General features: G+C 42.4%; 1 protein-coding gene across 3 annotated transcripts in view; it reads right to left on the reverse strand.

The window, feature by feature from the left end:
* The window catches only part of VWA8 (von Willebrand factor A domain containing 8), a 294,919-nt gene that overhangs the window by 36,976 nt on the left and 244,753 nt on the right, over positions 1-13,190 (reverse strand). For all 3 annotated transcript variants that reach the window (XM_032496061.1, XM_032496060.1, XM_032496059.1), the window contains exons 38-39: positions 8,208-8,316; positions 4,546-4,702 (exon numbers count right to left, since the gene is read on the reverse strand). In XM_032496061.1, coding sequence (XP_032351952.1) covers positions 4,546-4,702; positions 8,208-8,316 — 266 coding nt within the window. The remainder of the gene's footprint in view (positions 1-4,545; positions 4,703-8,207; positions 8,317-13,190) is intronic.

The following is a 13,190-nucleotide window of genomic DNA, read 5'->3' on the forward strand; positions in this document are numbered from 1 at the left end:
CTGGGTTGCCTAACGCCAACTCGAGGGTCAAGACCCAGCTCAAGGCCACATCCTAGGAAGTCTTGCTTGATCCCTCCATGATCATTCTCTTTCACGTATCTTCTACAGATACCTACAATGGAACCTAATGCACTTTATCGCTTTTAATACATATATCTATTTTGTGCTATCATAGTGTTTTTCAAACTTTACTTTCCACAGTAGGAAATATCCTTTACATTGAGATCCAGCAGACAAAAATGCATGTTTACACACAGGTGTGTGTACGTGTGTGGACACCTGAGCCAAAAAGTTAATGAAAAATACCTTTACTACATGTGATGCTCTCTGATACTCTCTCTTCTAATCCTCTTGGGGAAGGAACATGTCCCATTTTTTCTTAGAGTCTCCAGAACCAGTACAATGCCTGATACGCAGTGGCACATGATAAACGCTGTTGGATGGAACTTTGATAACGCTGGCTATCAAAAGATAAAGACCTGAAAGGTTAATGATACGTGAATGGTCGTTTCCCAAGGTGACATGCCAAGGTGTCCTTCTACATCTAATTAACTCTCTGCTCTGAAGGACAAAAGGGAATATGTGTACAGGACTTGACCTCCTAACAATACCGCTTATGTTTAGTTTGGGCAATCTCTTAAATCTCTCTATGAAGTTTCATTAGATTAAGTTATGTCTCAAGCTTCAAGCATCATTGTACAGAAGCTGGTACAATGAATTCTACAGAATATGCTTCCACTCTCTTCATCCCTGGGGGGACCAGTATGCTTTCTCCCGAAGAAGGGAGATGAGTACTTTTCCAAAGAAGGGAGATTAGACAAAGTGTGTAGACACAGCTAGTCCTTAGCAGTGGGAAAATGCACTCACACCCACACCCACACCCACACACACACACATATCAAGCAAGGAGCCAGGTAGCTGGTAAGACCTCTCATCTTTGCAGAGAGATGAGAATTAGGTCCAGTTACAGGGCTGCCTCTGGTGCGATCACATTGCATCCAAAACATACCACATGCTGTTCTAATTATGAAGAAATCTGGAAATCATATTCCAAGTTGGGTCAGCTTTCAGAAAGATCACCTACAAGGTGTTCAAAGCTGATAACATTCTGAAAGATGAAGACCGAGGCAGGGAGTGGGGAAAGGAAATAGGAAATTTTAGCCTCTGGATCAGACAAGCCTCCCAGTGCTAATGCTCTCAAGCCCACAAAACTAGCTGAAAATATGTCTTTCTGCTGCTTTAACCCTGATCAACTGCAGGGCACAGCTGCTCCACATCCTAGTAATCTATGTGGACTAACTGCATTTTGTTGGCACAGTGTATCCTTAAAGGGTGTATTTACTGTTACGTAAGAGTCTGAGAATTTTCGTTCTCATTTTACTTTTTCGTATAGGTCAGACTTAAATACTATAATTTTGGATCAGTTATGAAGAAAACAAACATAGGCTGAGATCTACTGTTTGAGGCTGATTAGTTTTGCAAATGGTAGTGGGTACAATTTCCACAGCTGGTGCCCACCTCAAACGCTTTCCTGAGTGTGTAAAAGTACCTCGCCGTCGGTTTCACTCACGTTTTATTGGTTTAATGTTTCTGTTCTGCTTTATGCATGTCTTATACTTGTCTACCTCTGTTATTCTTCCTGAGTTAATTGATTCTTGATATATAGGAACCAGCAATCCAGATACAAATGAATGTTAACTAAATGCTATTATGTTGATAATGTCAAGAAGCCATCTTCAAGGCAATTTGGTGGATCTCTAGGGTGATGGAGAGGTCTGGCTGTCAGTCTGGTTTTAGCCAGTCTCAGAATTGAGTATTAAAGGGTGATACCATTGCTTGTGCTCATGTGTGTATTATTCATTCCACAAATACGTACCAAGTGCTTGCCACGTACCAGGTTCTGGGTGTAGATACCGGGGAAATACTAGAGGGCAAGACACCCTGCCCTCAAGGAACTTGCAGTGGAGAAGAATCAACTATTCACACAAATAATTACATAACGGGACAGAGTGATAAGAACAATGGAGAAAAGGCACAGGGTGCTATAAAAGTATACATGGGGGAACTTGACCTCATTCTGCCTGTGTCTAGAGTTGCAAAATAGCTTTAAAGCTAATTATTAGATGACAGTGAGGAATTACTACTTTTTAAAGACATGATAATAATATTGTTTTAATTTTTTAAAATAAAATATTTCAGAGATATGCTCTGAAATATTTCATTTCAATATTTCAGATAGAAATCTGAATAGAAACAGATAGACAACCTTGGATTTGCTTCAAAAATACCCCAGCGGTAGGGACTGGGAGTGGATTCAGATTTTTCTTCTTGAGGTTGGAGGGACAGGTCCACAGGGTGCACTACATGGTTTTCTCTACTTCTGTTTATGTTTGAAAAGTTTCATGATAAAAAGTTTAAGAAAAATATTTAGCCATCCTAAGTTGAATAGTCATCAGATGGGAGTATTTACAACCTGAAAGTAGAAAGCCCCATTCTTCTGTCTGTTTGGCTATGTCTTGTCTTTCTCAGGGTTTCCACGTCTGTTTTTATTTTGCCTTCTCCTTTCCCATCCCCTCGCCCACCTCCTCTGTATTTCGATCACCTTCTGGTATTCTTTTACTTGGATTTAGATTCTTCCCGGCAGCATTTAGTAGAGGTGTATGGTCTTCTCACTTACTCCCTTCCCCACTTTTTCTCTTTCCTCCCTACTAAATTTACTACTAAATTTTCCTCTTTACTAAGTTTAACTGCCTTATCACAGATAAACTTCTTTCGCCTGTGGGGCAACGGTCCTTAATGAAACCAGGCTCCTTCCTGCTACCATGGAAATTGGAGGAGGGGTTGTATATATACTTGTACCAAGCACTACTTCAAGGTCATTCTGCCTCCCTGAGAACTACGTGTGTGTCAGAGTATTCTAGCCATTTGTTCACTTGCACAAAAATTGAGACTAGACTTGTGAGGTTTGCAGTGTGGAAACAACAGGAAATCATTAATTGGGGAGGAGAGGATGATGTGTATCTAATTATTCAGTTCTTTTCCTAAATAAATGCTTACTTGTTTATATGAAATGCAGAGCCATCTTTTATTTTTATTTCATTTTATTGAAGTAGAGTTGATTTACAATGCTGTGCCTAGTTTTCTGTGGAGAACAGTATTTTAATTCTAACGAGACCTTGCATTATAGAATTCCTCCCATCTTTTTTTGAGAAGTTGAAACTGCTTTCATGCCTAACATAGTTATTTGCCCACATAACCCCTCTGAGAGGAAGGGGAGGGAAGTCACCTATCACCAGAAGAACAAACTGACGTCCAGCGAGGATAAATCAATTGTTCAAGGTCTCCAGGGAAGCCAGCAGAAGGGCTGAGAGTTAACACTTTTGTCTTATCTACCTGCTGAGTGCACGGGGGTCCTAAGGCTCGCAGGCTTTCCTGAGGGTGTGGCGGGAGGGACTTGCATTTTTGTCCCCATTGTTCTGAACTGTTTACTTGCAGGACGTATAAGCACAGTACAGAATGCAACACCAGATGTTCTCTGTGGGAGGAATTTCAGAACTCACATACGCTGGAGCATGCTTTCTGGAATTGCACCCAGCTCCTTCACAGGGCACGGCAATGTAAATCTGTCTCCCAAACCGCTACCAATGCCCTCAGTCCCGAAAGAGAGCTTGCTGGTCCTTTGGCATTTTTCACTTTTAGCCAAGGAACACACGTGGATTGTCTAGTGAAAGCGTCATGTGGCTTCTTCTCATTATTTTAGGTGGTTCTGATCAAAGTGGTTCAGAATCTCTGAGAGCCACAGGCTTGTCGGCCCAGATTTCAAGGCCTCCCCCCACTGACAAGGCCTCTGCAGTCAACCTCACTACCCACCACCCCCAGCTGGTACCCTGTCCCCTGGATTGGCAACCTCACTCCCCATCACCTCCAGCGGCTCCTCCATTATAGACACTCTGCTTATCCTACCCTGGTGCCTCTGCTCACTTGGTTTTCCCTTCTTGGAATGTCCAAATACCGGCTGATCTCAGGCCTCACCTCACATCAGCCCACTGAACTTACCCTTCTCTGCACTGCCAGAGGGCACAGCCTCCGGACCACGTGACTTCAGCACTCAGCAGGGTGTGTGTGTGTGTGTGTGTGTGTGTGCGCGTATATGTGTATGTGTATCTACAAGACTTCTGACAGCAGGAAGGGCCCACCACGTAGAGTTATCTGAATTCTGCATGTGGCCGAGGAACAGATGTAGATGGGGTGATTTGGGTTTCAGTTTCTCTTAAGAGAAATATTTTTCGTTTTACTTTCTCATGTGTTCAATTTCTTCCTCTATATGATCACATGTAATCAATACGTTTAAATGAGCCTGAGTAGAAAGAGTGGGAGATTCTGTTCACTTGACTGTCTCCATCGGAGAGGGAGGTGGCCCTGGATTTGTGGTCTAAGTTGCTGTGTGAGGTGGAGAATCACACAGGTCTGGGTCTACCCAGAGTCCACTGTGACATTTCACCACAGCGGCCGACGCTGCCCCTAGAGGCACCGGGGACCACTCACCTCTGCTGAAAGGCTTTCTGGCCCATCTCTCTCGCAGCTCTCTTCACCTCCTCGGGGACTGCATCTTTCTCAGCCTCGGAGACCTGGTACACTTTGTGGCCTGCATCCAGCCGGTAAGGACCACCTTTGCCACCCAGACCGGCAGTGTCTCTTCCCCCTGGGAGGAAACCGTGAGAGCCCAGGTTGTAAGTCTCATCCCAACCACAAAACAGAAAGTCAGATCACGGCTCTGAGGTAGTCCTGTGAAGCATATTCATTGTACTCAGCTAGTCATTAAATATCCCAAAGACCTTCTTCTGGAAACACAGGGTGTCCCCCTCGTCTCCATCCAGCCAAATCCCACCCCCATTTCAAGGCTCAGTCCAAATTCCATGACACCTCAACTGAGGACTCCGCCTTACAGGGGTCAACGCTCCTGTGCACTATTTGTTATGTTTTAAAACTCATTTTTCTTTCTCACCACCTCCAGAGTGAGTGGGATTATATTTTATATATCTTTGTACCTTGTACCTAAGGGAGTGGCGTGAGCATCATACATACTTAGTATATATTTGTTAATTAAATGAATAACACTCCTCTCCCCTCACATGTTACCTCATTTTTCCTTTAAAAAAAGAGAAAGATGGCTAGACTATAGATAGTGTTTCCTCTGTTTGGCAAATGATAAAAATGATGCTCAAAGAGGTTAAGCGACCTACTCATGACTTCATATCAGTGGCTTAGCCAAGATCAGAAGCCAATTATTATACTAACTTTGACTTTTAGCTTGAATAATATATAACAGATAAACACTGCCAGCCTCAGAACAGTTTTTCAATGTAAACCCAAATGTGTGTTATGTAATACTGTATAACATTATGTTGTAAATAAAAATTAAACTCCTAGAAGACTAGGTGGGTAATATTATAAGAAGCAGTGAGAACTTGGCTAACTAGATAGGACTTGCCTTGTCTAAATACATTCAAATTCAAATTATTTTAAACACTACGTCGATCCCCAAAATACGTATATTGGCTAGATTTGGCCTCTGGGCTATCAGTATTACTCCTGCTTTATAATAATTAAAATACTAGAAATCAGTTTCTTTTGTTCATTCACACATAACTTGGGGACTTAAAAGAGACTCTAATACTGGAGGGGCAGCGTAACATTGTATATTAATTACATTATGGATTTGTATGACATACTAGTATCGTACAGTACAGTCTTGCATGGTTAAATCAGACTGCCTGAGTTTGAATCCTGGCTCCAATGTGAGTCACCTGTCCTTGAGGGAAGTTCCTTAACTTCTCTGTGTCTCAGTCTCTTGATCTGTAAAATGGAGATACTAATATTGTTTACTTCACTTAACTGTCATAAGGCTGGAACACTTACAACAGTATCTGGCACAAAGGAAGAGCCCTGTAAGTGATTGCTCGTATTATTATTATTTAGACAACTTCCAGGCACATACAATGAGTCATTTCTATATTTTATAAAGTGGAAATTTGCAGGCTTAATTTCCAGGTTAAATTATGATACATTTTTCTTTCCTCCCTTGAAGCCTTACTTGGTGTAATAAGTCAAAAGCAAGAACTCAGCATGCATAGCTTCCCTTATCAAAGTCCAGGTAGGGCATTTCCTTTTGGGAAATACCATGAGAAGAGCCTATTAATTATAGTATTTTTTATCCTTTAATTTGAGCACATGTTATTTCATTTTTACTTGGAAATTGCTGATGGAAAATTCTGTCTTAGACATGTGTGATTCCTGGCTCTCACCCAGGGACAGTTACAGGCAGAGGGGACCAGTACCTGGACAAGGACGAGGAGCTACAGAGGTGGAGAAGCCGCTTCTGGGACCTGACTCCCTTCCTACTGGAGGCTCTCCTTAGGTATGAGTGGATCATGAATGAGAGCTAAACTTCCCGGGTGCTGGGATGACATCATTTTCGATGGAAGAAGGAAAGGACCACAACTGTTTAGGGGCTGGTGTGAGTGATAGTCAGCATGGGAAAGTGAAGGTCCCTTGGGAAAGTCATCCTGGGATGGAGAGGGCGTGGGGACAGAGTTCTTCATGACTTCCACTTCCAAGAGCCTTTAATTTGTACTACTTACATGAAAACGTTTGCCAGAGATTCTAGACTTCAAGGCATAATCTTGAAGCTAATCTTGGGCATCCTAAATCTGTTCATAAGACAAGGAGGAGAAAGGCAACGGAGGGGTTTTGATGATGAAAAAGGAATCATTTGTGTCTTCTTTTTTTTTTTAAGATTCCACATATAAGTGACATCATATGGTATGTTTCGTTCTCTTTCTGGCCTAGTTCACTTAGAATGAAAAGGAATATGAAAAGGAATATATGTCTGTATACATATGACTGAAACATTGAGCTGTACACCAGAAATTGATGTAACATTGTAAACTGACTATACTTCAATAAAAAAAAAGCTATTAATAAATGAAAAAAAAAGAAGAAAAGGAATCAAATGACTTGTTGAGTCAGAGCTAAGTTCAATGTAGACGATTCTGAAGGAAAAGAAAAGGAAGGTGAAGCAACAGAGCCTTGATAAATTGAAAAATCAAGGCTGGGGCGGGGAAGCAAAATTTGGGTCTTCAGCCAGGACAGATATGTGAGTTGGGGGACACAAGCAGAATAACAAGCAGGAACCCCTGCTCCAGAGTAGCCCACTGCTGGGAACCTCACTCCGGCCAGCTCGGTCCACAATGCATTCCACATGGATGAAATCTTGCTGGCTTGACACTAACTTCCAGATCAAAGGACATTTTCTAACAATATCCTTTCTTTAAAGCTGATGCTTGATGAATAAACACAGCAGGCATGCAAGAAGTCCCCAGGCCTATTTGATAGCACATTGTCCCAGCCCAGAAACCCATTTCCTCCTGAGGCCGTCAAGGCCGAGAGGCACAGACCATCTTAAGGGAAGGCGAAGAGTGGGGCCGGTGCCAGCGCTCCTCACAGCCGAGATAAGATCAGATGGTGCGCACGCTGTCTGGCCCTGTTCCTGCAGCCCAGCAGATGTGTCTGCTCCAGCTGCCGTGCAGGAAAGAGGAAGGCAGCGTTCTTGGGAACAATGCTATCGTGGGACAGCCAAGAGGAAGGGATGGACCCCAGCCATCGGCTCAACCCGCAACCTCCTCCCTTAGCTCAAAATCCTGCATCCTCCACAGACTCACTTCCGAGACGTGGAGGACAAGGACCATTTCTTTTCAAAGTCAGCTGGCCAAGAGAGAATTTACTGTAGATTTCTGGCACCATCCCAAGGGCATGGAATTTAAAAGCGGGAATTAACACTTTTAATGAATCCATTCTTCATGCCAGGTCTTGAGCTCAGTGCTTTACAATCATAATCTCATTTAATTCTCACCACAACCTTGTGAGGCAGTTAATACTGTTATCCCCCTTTGATGGATGAAGTAACCCCGGGACGGCCGGAATGGTCTTAGGTCAAAGGGTAGCGGAGTCTTCAGGACATCACATGCCAGGGTTTTTTCCATGTCTTGACATAGACTGGGACAGAGGGCAAAGGCACAATCCAGCTGACTGATGGGGGAGGCAGAGAAGGCAAGACAGTTCCTGAGACTTCTCGGGTGGGTGTGCTTGTCCACATGGGCTTGTGAAGTTTCTGGAAGCCCGACCCAGGAGAACACAGTGCTACCAACCTGTTCCGCCAGCCCAAGTGTTGCCGCCCACGTGGGGCATGTTGTCTGGGTCCTCCTTCCCGTGTTTGGGGGAACTCACGTCTTCACCACTCTCTCTGTTGATTGTTATCTAGAAAATGAAGGAATAAGACATTAACACTCTCCATGCCCAGCAACAGGAAGTGCAGGACGCAACGAAGAATTCTTTTTCCCCAGTCCTTAAGGTATCTCATAATCTCAGGCCACAGGACACAACAGATGCTGCTCGTTTCTGGCAAAAAAGTCACCAGATTTAACATCCATTTACTTGGGAAAGAAACAAATTTAATTTAAAAAAAATTAAAAAAAAAAAGAAAAGAACTGGACTGAGTGACAGCTTCAGAATTGTCCTTGTGCAGAATACGCCTTGAGCATTATGTGAAGAATAAGACCTACCACAGGCAGGGAAGATGGATCTCGCCGGGGACTGGCACTCTTTTGATAGTTTAAAAGGACCACTGCCCACCTGTTCCAGCAAAGTCACAGCAGATATGCACTGACCTATTTAATTTTTAAAGATACCCCATTCCTCAGAGAAACATTATTTTATATAAAATATATAGAAAAGAAGAACAGAAAATGTATGTCCGTGTGCCTCAGTGATAGATGTTATACACATGGACACTAAAAACCATGTATTTCTTTTCTGGACCCACTCTAATTTTATTATGGTATGTTACAGCTTTCCTAGTTCATCTCTCTTTTAAAACTGGATTTACTATTCCTGTGAATCAAACAGAATAAGTGGCACTTTAGTCTTCCTCTGAGAGAGCTTGTGGCTCCTTCATCGGTCCCTAATTTAATTCAGCACAGGTTCACCAAAAGGACCGATAACCAGGCAGGAGGAACACCATCCTAGCGGTCAGCTCGGTAGATATTACTCCACAACAGAGAGAACTTGAAGCAGTTACATCCGTGGACCCTATGAGCCTGCTCTCAGATAGAATGGTTTTCAGGGCAGACCAGCTCAAATATGTATTTATATGTTCAAATAAGACATACAGAAAATGTACTGGCAGGACATCACTGGAAGGACCACGGGGCCTACTAAAGCCATGACGGATTGGTCACCGCCCTTGAACTGCTTACAAGGGAGCAGGGGAGCTTGCAAATGGCCCTGAAGCATGAGGCCAGGCCAATCTTTAGAGCTGACCCATCTGGCTTTCCATCCTAGATGTTAGGATGAACGAAGGTAGGTAGGTAATTGAAGGCCTTGGCAAAGAAAATGGCTATTAAGAATACATTCAACATAACTTCTATTGTCTTATGTCTAGACTAGATCATTTCAAATGTTATGACATTGTAAAGAGATTTTAATTAACTGGACCTTTCTGCCATTAGCTTTGGCAGCATTAACAGAGCATTTGCCAGAAGTTCAGCATACCTGAAGAAAATTTAGCAGCCAGGACATGACAATTGATATGAATTCCACACATGTAATCATGCTCGAAAGATGGGGGAAAATACATTTTTTCTCCTTTAAAAAAAATTAAACTATGCAGAATAGCTAACAACATTTAGAGAATAAATGAACATTTAAAATACTTTCCCCCAAACTTGCCACCACTGTCCAACTTTTCTAGAGGTAGTGTAAGAGACAGGTAGTGAATGGAAACATGTATATTGACTACAAGAATTCCTAAAAAAAAAAAAATGAATTCTAGGCTGGCACTAACCAATATAATTTCTGTGTTGATACAAACGTTTATATCTTAAGTATCTAATATGGCAGTCATCAGCCCAGTGTGGCTATTGAATACTTGAGGATGTGATTTTTAAATATTAAATTTTAATTAAAATTGAAGTTTCAGTTGCCACATGTAGCTGGTGGCTATCTCACTGGACAGCACAGAACAAGGATAAGTTTGCTTCCGCCCAGGAGATACTGTTTGCTTATCTTTGTAGTGTCCGGCAGATGTTTGCCATGAGAAATGAGAAAAACAAGAAACATTTCAAAATTTTGTAGAGTTTTATTCTGTTGTCAATTTAAGAAATCTATAGTAAAGCGACGACTACCATCTCACTGATGTTTTAAAACAAACATAGTAGAACTTACATATGGAAATACACCTATTATAATAAGATGACAAACTTATTTTTCATACATAGAGATACATTTATGACCATAAGGCTGCTCAAAACACTTCTGGACTGCTTCTGGTTGGATCTGCAGAATCCATGGCCAACTTTAAGATTTTTAATGGTGACAATTATCTACATGTTAAAAATAGATTTGATTTTTAAAAAACTGCCAAAGGATACTTGGAGTTGACATCGGGTATGAACTATCTGCTAATTTGCTTTGCTCCCTTCGGCAAGTCAGTTAACTTCTCGGGGCCTCAACCTTCTCATCAGAAACTAACACTGCCATGCTCTAACTGCTTCAATGATTCAAAAGCTGGTAAATAAGGGGTTTTAGTCCAAACCAGGTGCAATTATACAACAACGAGGACTCACTTGCTTATAAAAGTTGTGACACCACAGACCGATTCTAAAAGATGAAGTTCCAGAAATGGTCTGGGCAATGGCAGTATTATTGGAATTATTGTTCTAAACACCATTCCTCACTTTAGGGTGTGTGTGTATATTATTTATTAAAAATAAATAAAAGAACTTCAGAAGAAGCAAATAGAAAGCAAATTCCTACATGACTAATAACTTCCATCAAAAATGAACCTCCTTTAGGCACGTCACACAATCCAGTTATTCTGCTATAAGAGAACAGCCTTCTAGGAACAAACTACTAAAAATGATGGCACAGGGCAAAGGAAAAAGCCTTTCAAACAGCCCCCATTTAGTTACTGTCCAAAATCACAGTCTTGAAGTTGCAGAGACAACTATAATGGGCCATCAGGGAGGCAGAAAATTTGCGATTCACCTTCTGGGCAGAAAAGTACCGGTGTGTTCTTTGCCACCTGTGTGTCTTGCCAGACCATCTTCTGGGAAATGGCACTGCTCACACTGCCAACAACAAGGCAGCCCCACACCAACCCCAGATGGGAGTCTAGAGATGTCTCAAAACTTGACAAATTCTTGACAAAACCAGTCATCAGCTCAAATCTGAGTCATTCTAGAGAAACACATCATAAAACTCCAAGGATGTTTACTTAAAAGCACGGCATTTGGGGAGTGTATCTAAGCCTGTGTCATTTCATGAATGCCATTAAACTCACTGGAGTCTCTTTCTCTAGGAGGGTGGGAGGAGCTGATCTGACAAGAGGTTTTCAAAGCCATTTTAGGGCATCTCTTACGTGAGTTGACAATGATTTGTGAAAGGTACAAGGCAGGAAGTCTAGGACAGTCCAACCCAGCACAGAAACTGGAACAGCTACTGGGGAAGGCCCATTATTTGAGGAAGCTTGCTTCCTGGGGACAGAAGCATGTGATAGAGCCATTGCTCACTCGGCAAATTGATAAACTGCTGAATTCTTTCAAGTATGTGTTGAGAAGGGCTTGGAATGCATTTCCTTCACGGGTTGATTTCATCTAGAAAGAGCTCAAGTAAATCAGTCCAGTTACTGAAATAGACGCTACGGTATTCACTTAAATGGATCAAAATTTTCCCCAAACCACAAAATATCGTGGACTCTTACAACTGGTGTTGCAAATTGATGCACACGCGAAGGCCTTTGATGTGTTTCTCGCAGCTGACACAACCTACTTCCTCTTAGATAAGTGTGCTGTAGTCCTAAGAACTCTTTCATATCCTCTTTCATACGGCTTCAAATGGAAAAAAACATGGATCTTGTAAATTATAATGCATAAAAACGTTCCAGAGTACAGCAACCCAAAACCCTGAGCAGGGAAGGGACATGACTCATGAAAGCCTGTAATTCTAGGCAAGGCCGTATATTTTAGGCTCCTCCTCAAATGCATGATTGCTTAAAAACCATCAGTAAAATGATGTAAATAGCCAGGATATAATCTTGGAAGAAAACTTAGTTCTTGGAGGGATGCCTGGACGACACAGCTGATGTGCATTCTCCAGCTGGAGACTAGGTGTGGCGCGGCAGAATTTCTAGTTGCCTACCCAACATTCACTCCCTCTTTCTTCTTTTTAAACAGAAGTCAGATGAATCATGGTGAGCTGGACTTACGCCCAGCCATCTCATTCCCCTCTGCCAGCGATAGGTCTCGGGGAAGGTATGTGACCCGAGATGGAAGAGAAAGTCGGTCAGGTGGTTTCTGGGAAAGATCTTCGTCTCTCACTGCCCTGGATGTACCGCCCTCCCCTTCCCTCCAACACAGATGCACTGCTGCCTTGGGACGCAGAGTGAGGATGTGATGCATGGAGCTGTGGCCTCCGTCTGGGGACCACGTGGCAACAAGAAGAAGGGGGCAGAGGGAAGGATGGAGGAGGCTACGGTTGAGCTGCTGAACCCACCAGGGGGTCACTTACTTCTGATCTTCTACATAAGTGAATGAATAACGCACGTCCTTATAGTTTAAGCTACTGTTAGTTGGGTTTTCTGCTACTCAGAGTCCATTGCATGCAAACTGATCCACGTCTTAAAGGATGAAGGAGAGGCAGCAGGGCAGAAGCCATTCTTGATCTTCCGGAGGATGTCTTCTCCCAGAAGATGCACTTGAAATGTTCTGACATCAAAAATTGCCATAATAATATCAACACAGAAATTCTACTTATTACAGTTGCGTATGATTTTCTCGATTGATTGGTAGGCCATTGATCGCATTCACTCGTTTATTTTCTTATTCAAACAGGTCTGTGTATATTTATGGTACATCTAGTGCTCACTGGGATATGGAGATAACACGGAACAGGAGAGTGTTTATAAAGGGGAACGAAGTCACAGCACAGGGTGACACAGACCATAATAAGGCATTAAATCTGTCTGCCTGCAACATGATTGTCTGAGGTAATTCTTTTAAGTTAGAAGTTTCTTTCACAGATACAATGAAAGTCACACTTATATGTCCCTAGGAATGATGGTCTTTCGTATGAAG

This window comes from Camelus ferus, chromosome 14 (genome assembly GCF_009834535.1).
Source record: "Camelus ferus isolate YT-003-E chromosome 14, BCGSAC_Cfer_1.0, whole genome shotgun sequence".
NCBI classification, from domain to species: domain Eukaryota; kingdom Metazoa; phylum Chordata; class Mammalia; order Artiodactyla; family Camelidae; genus Camelus; species Camelus ferus.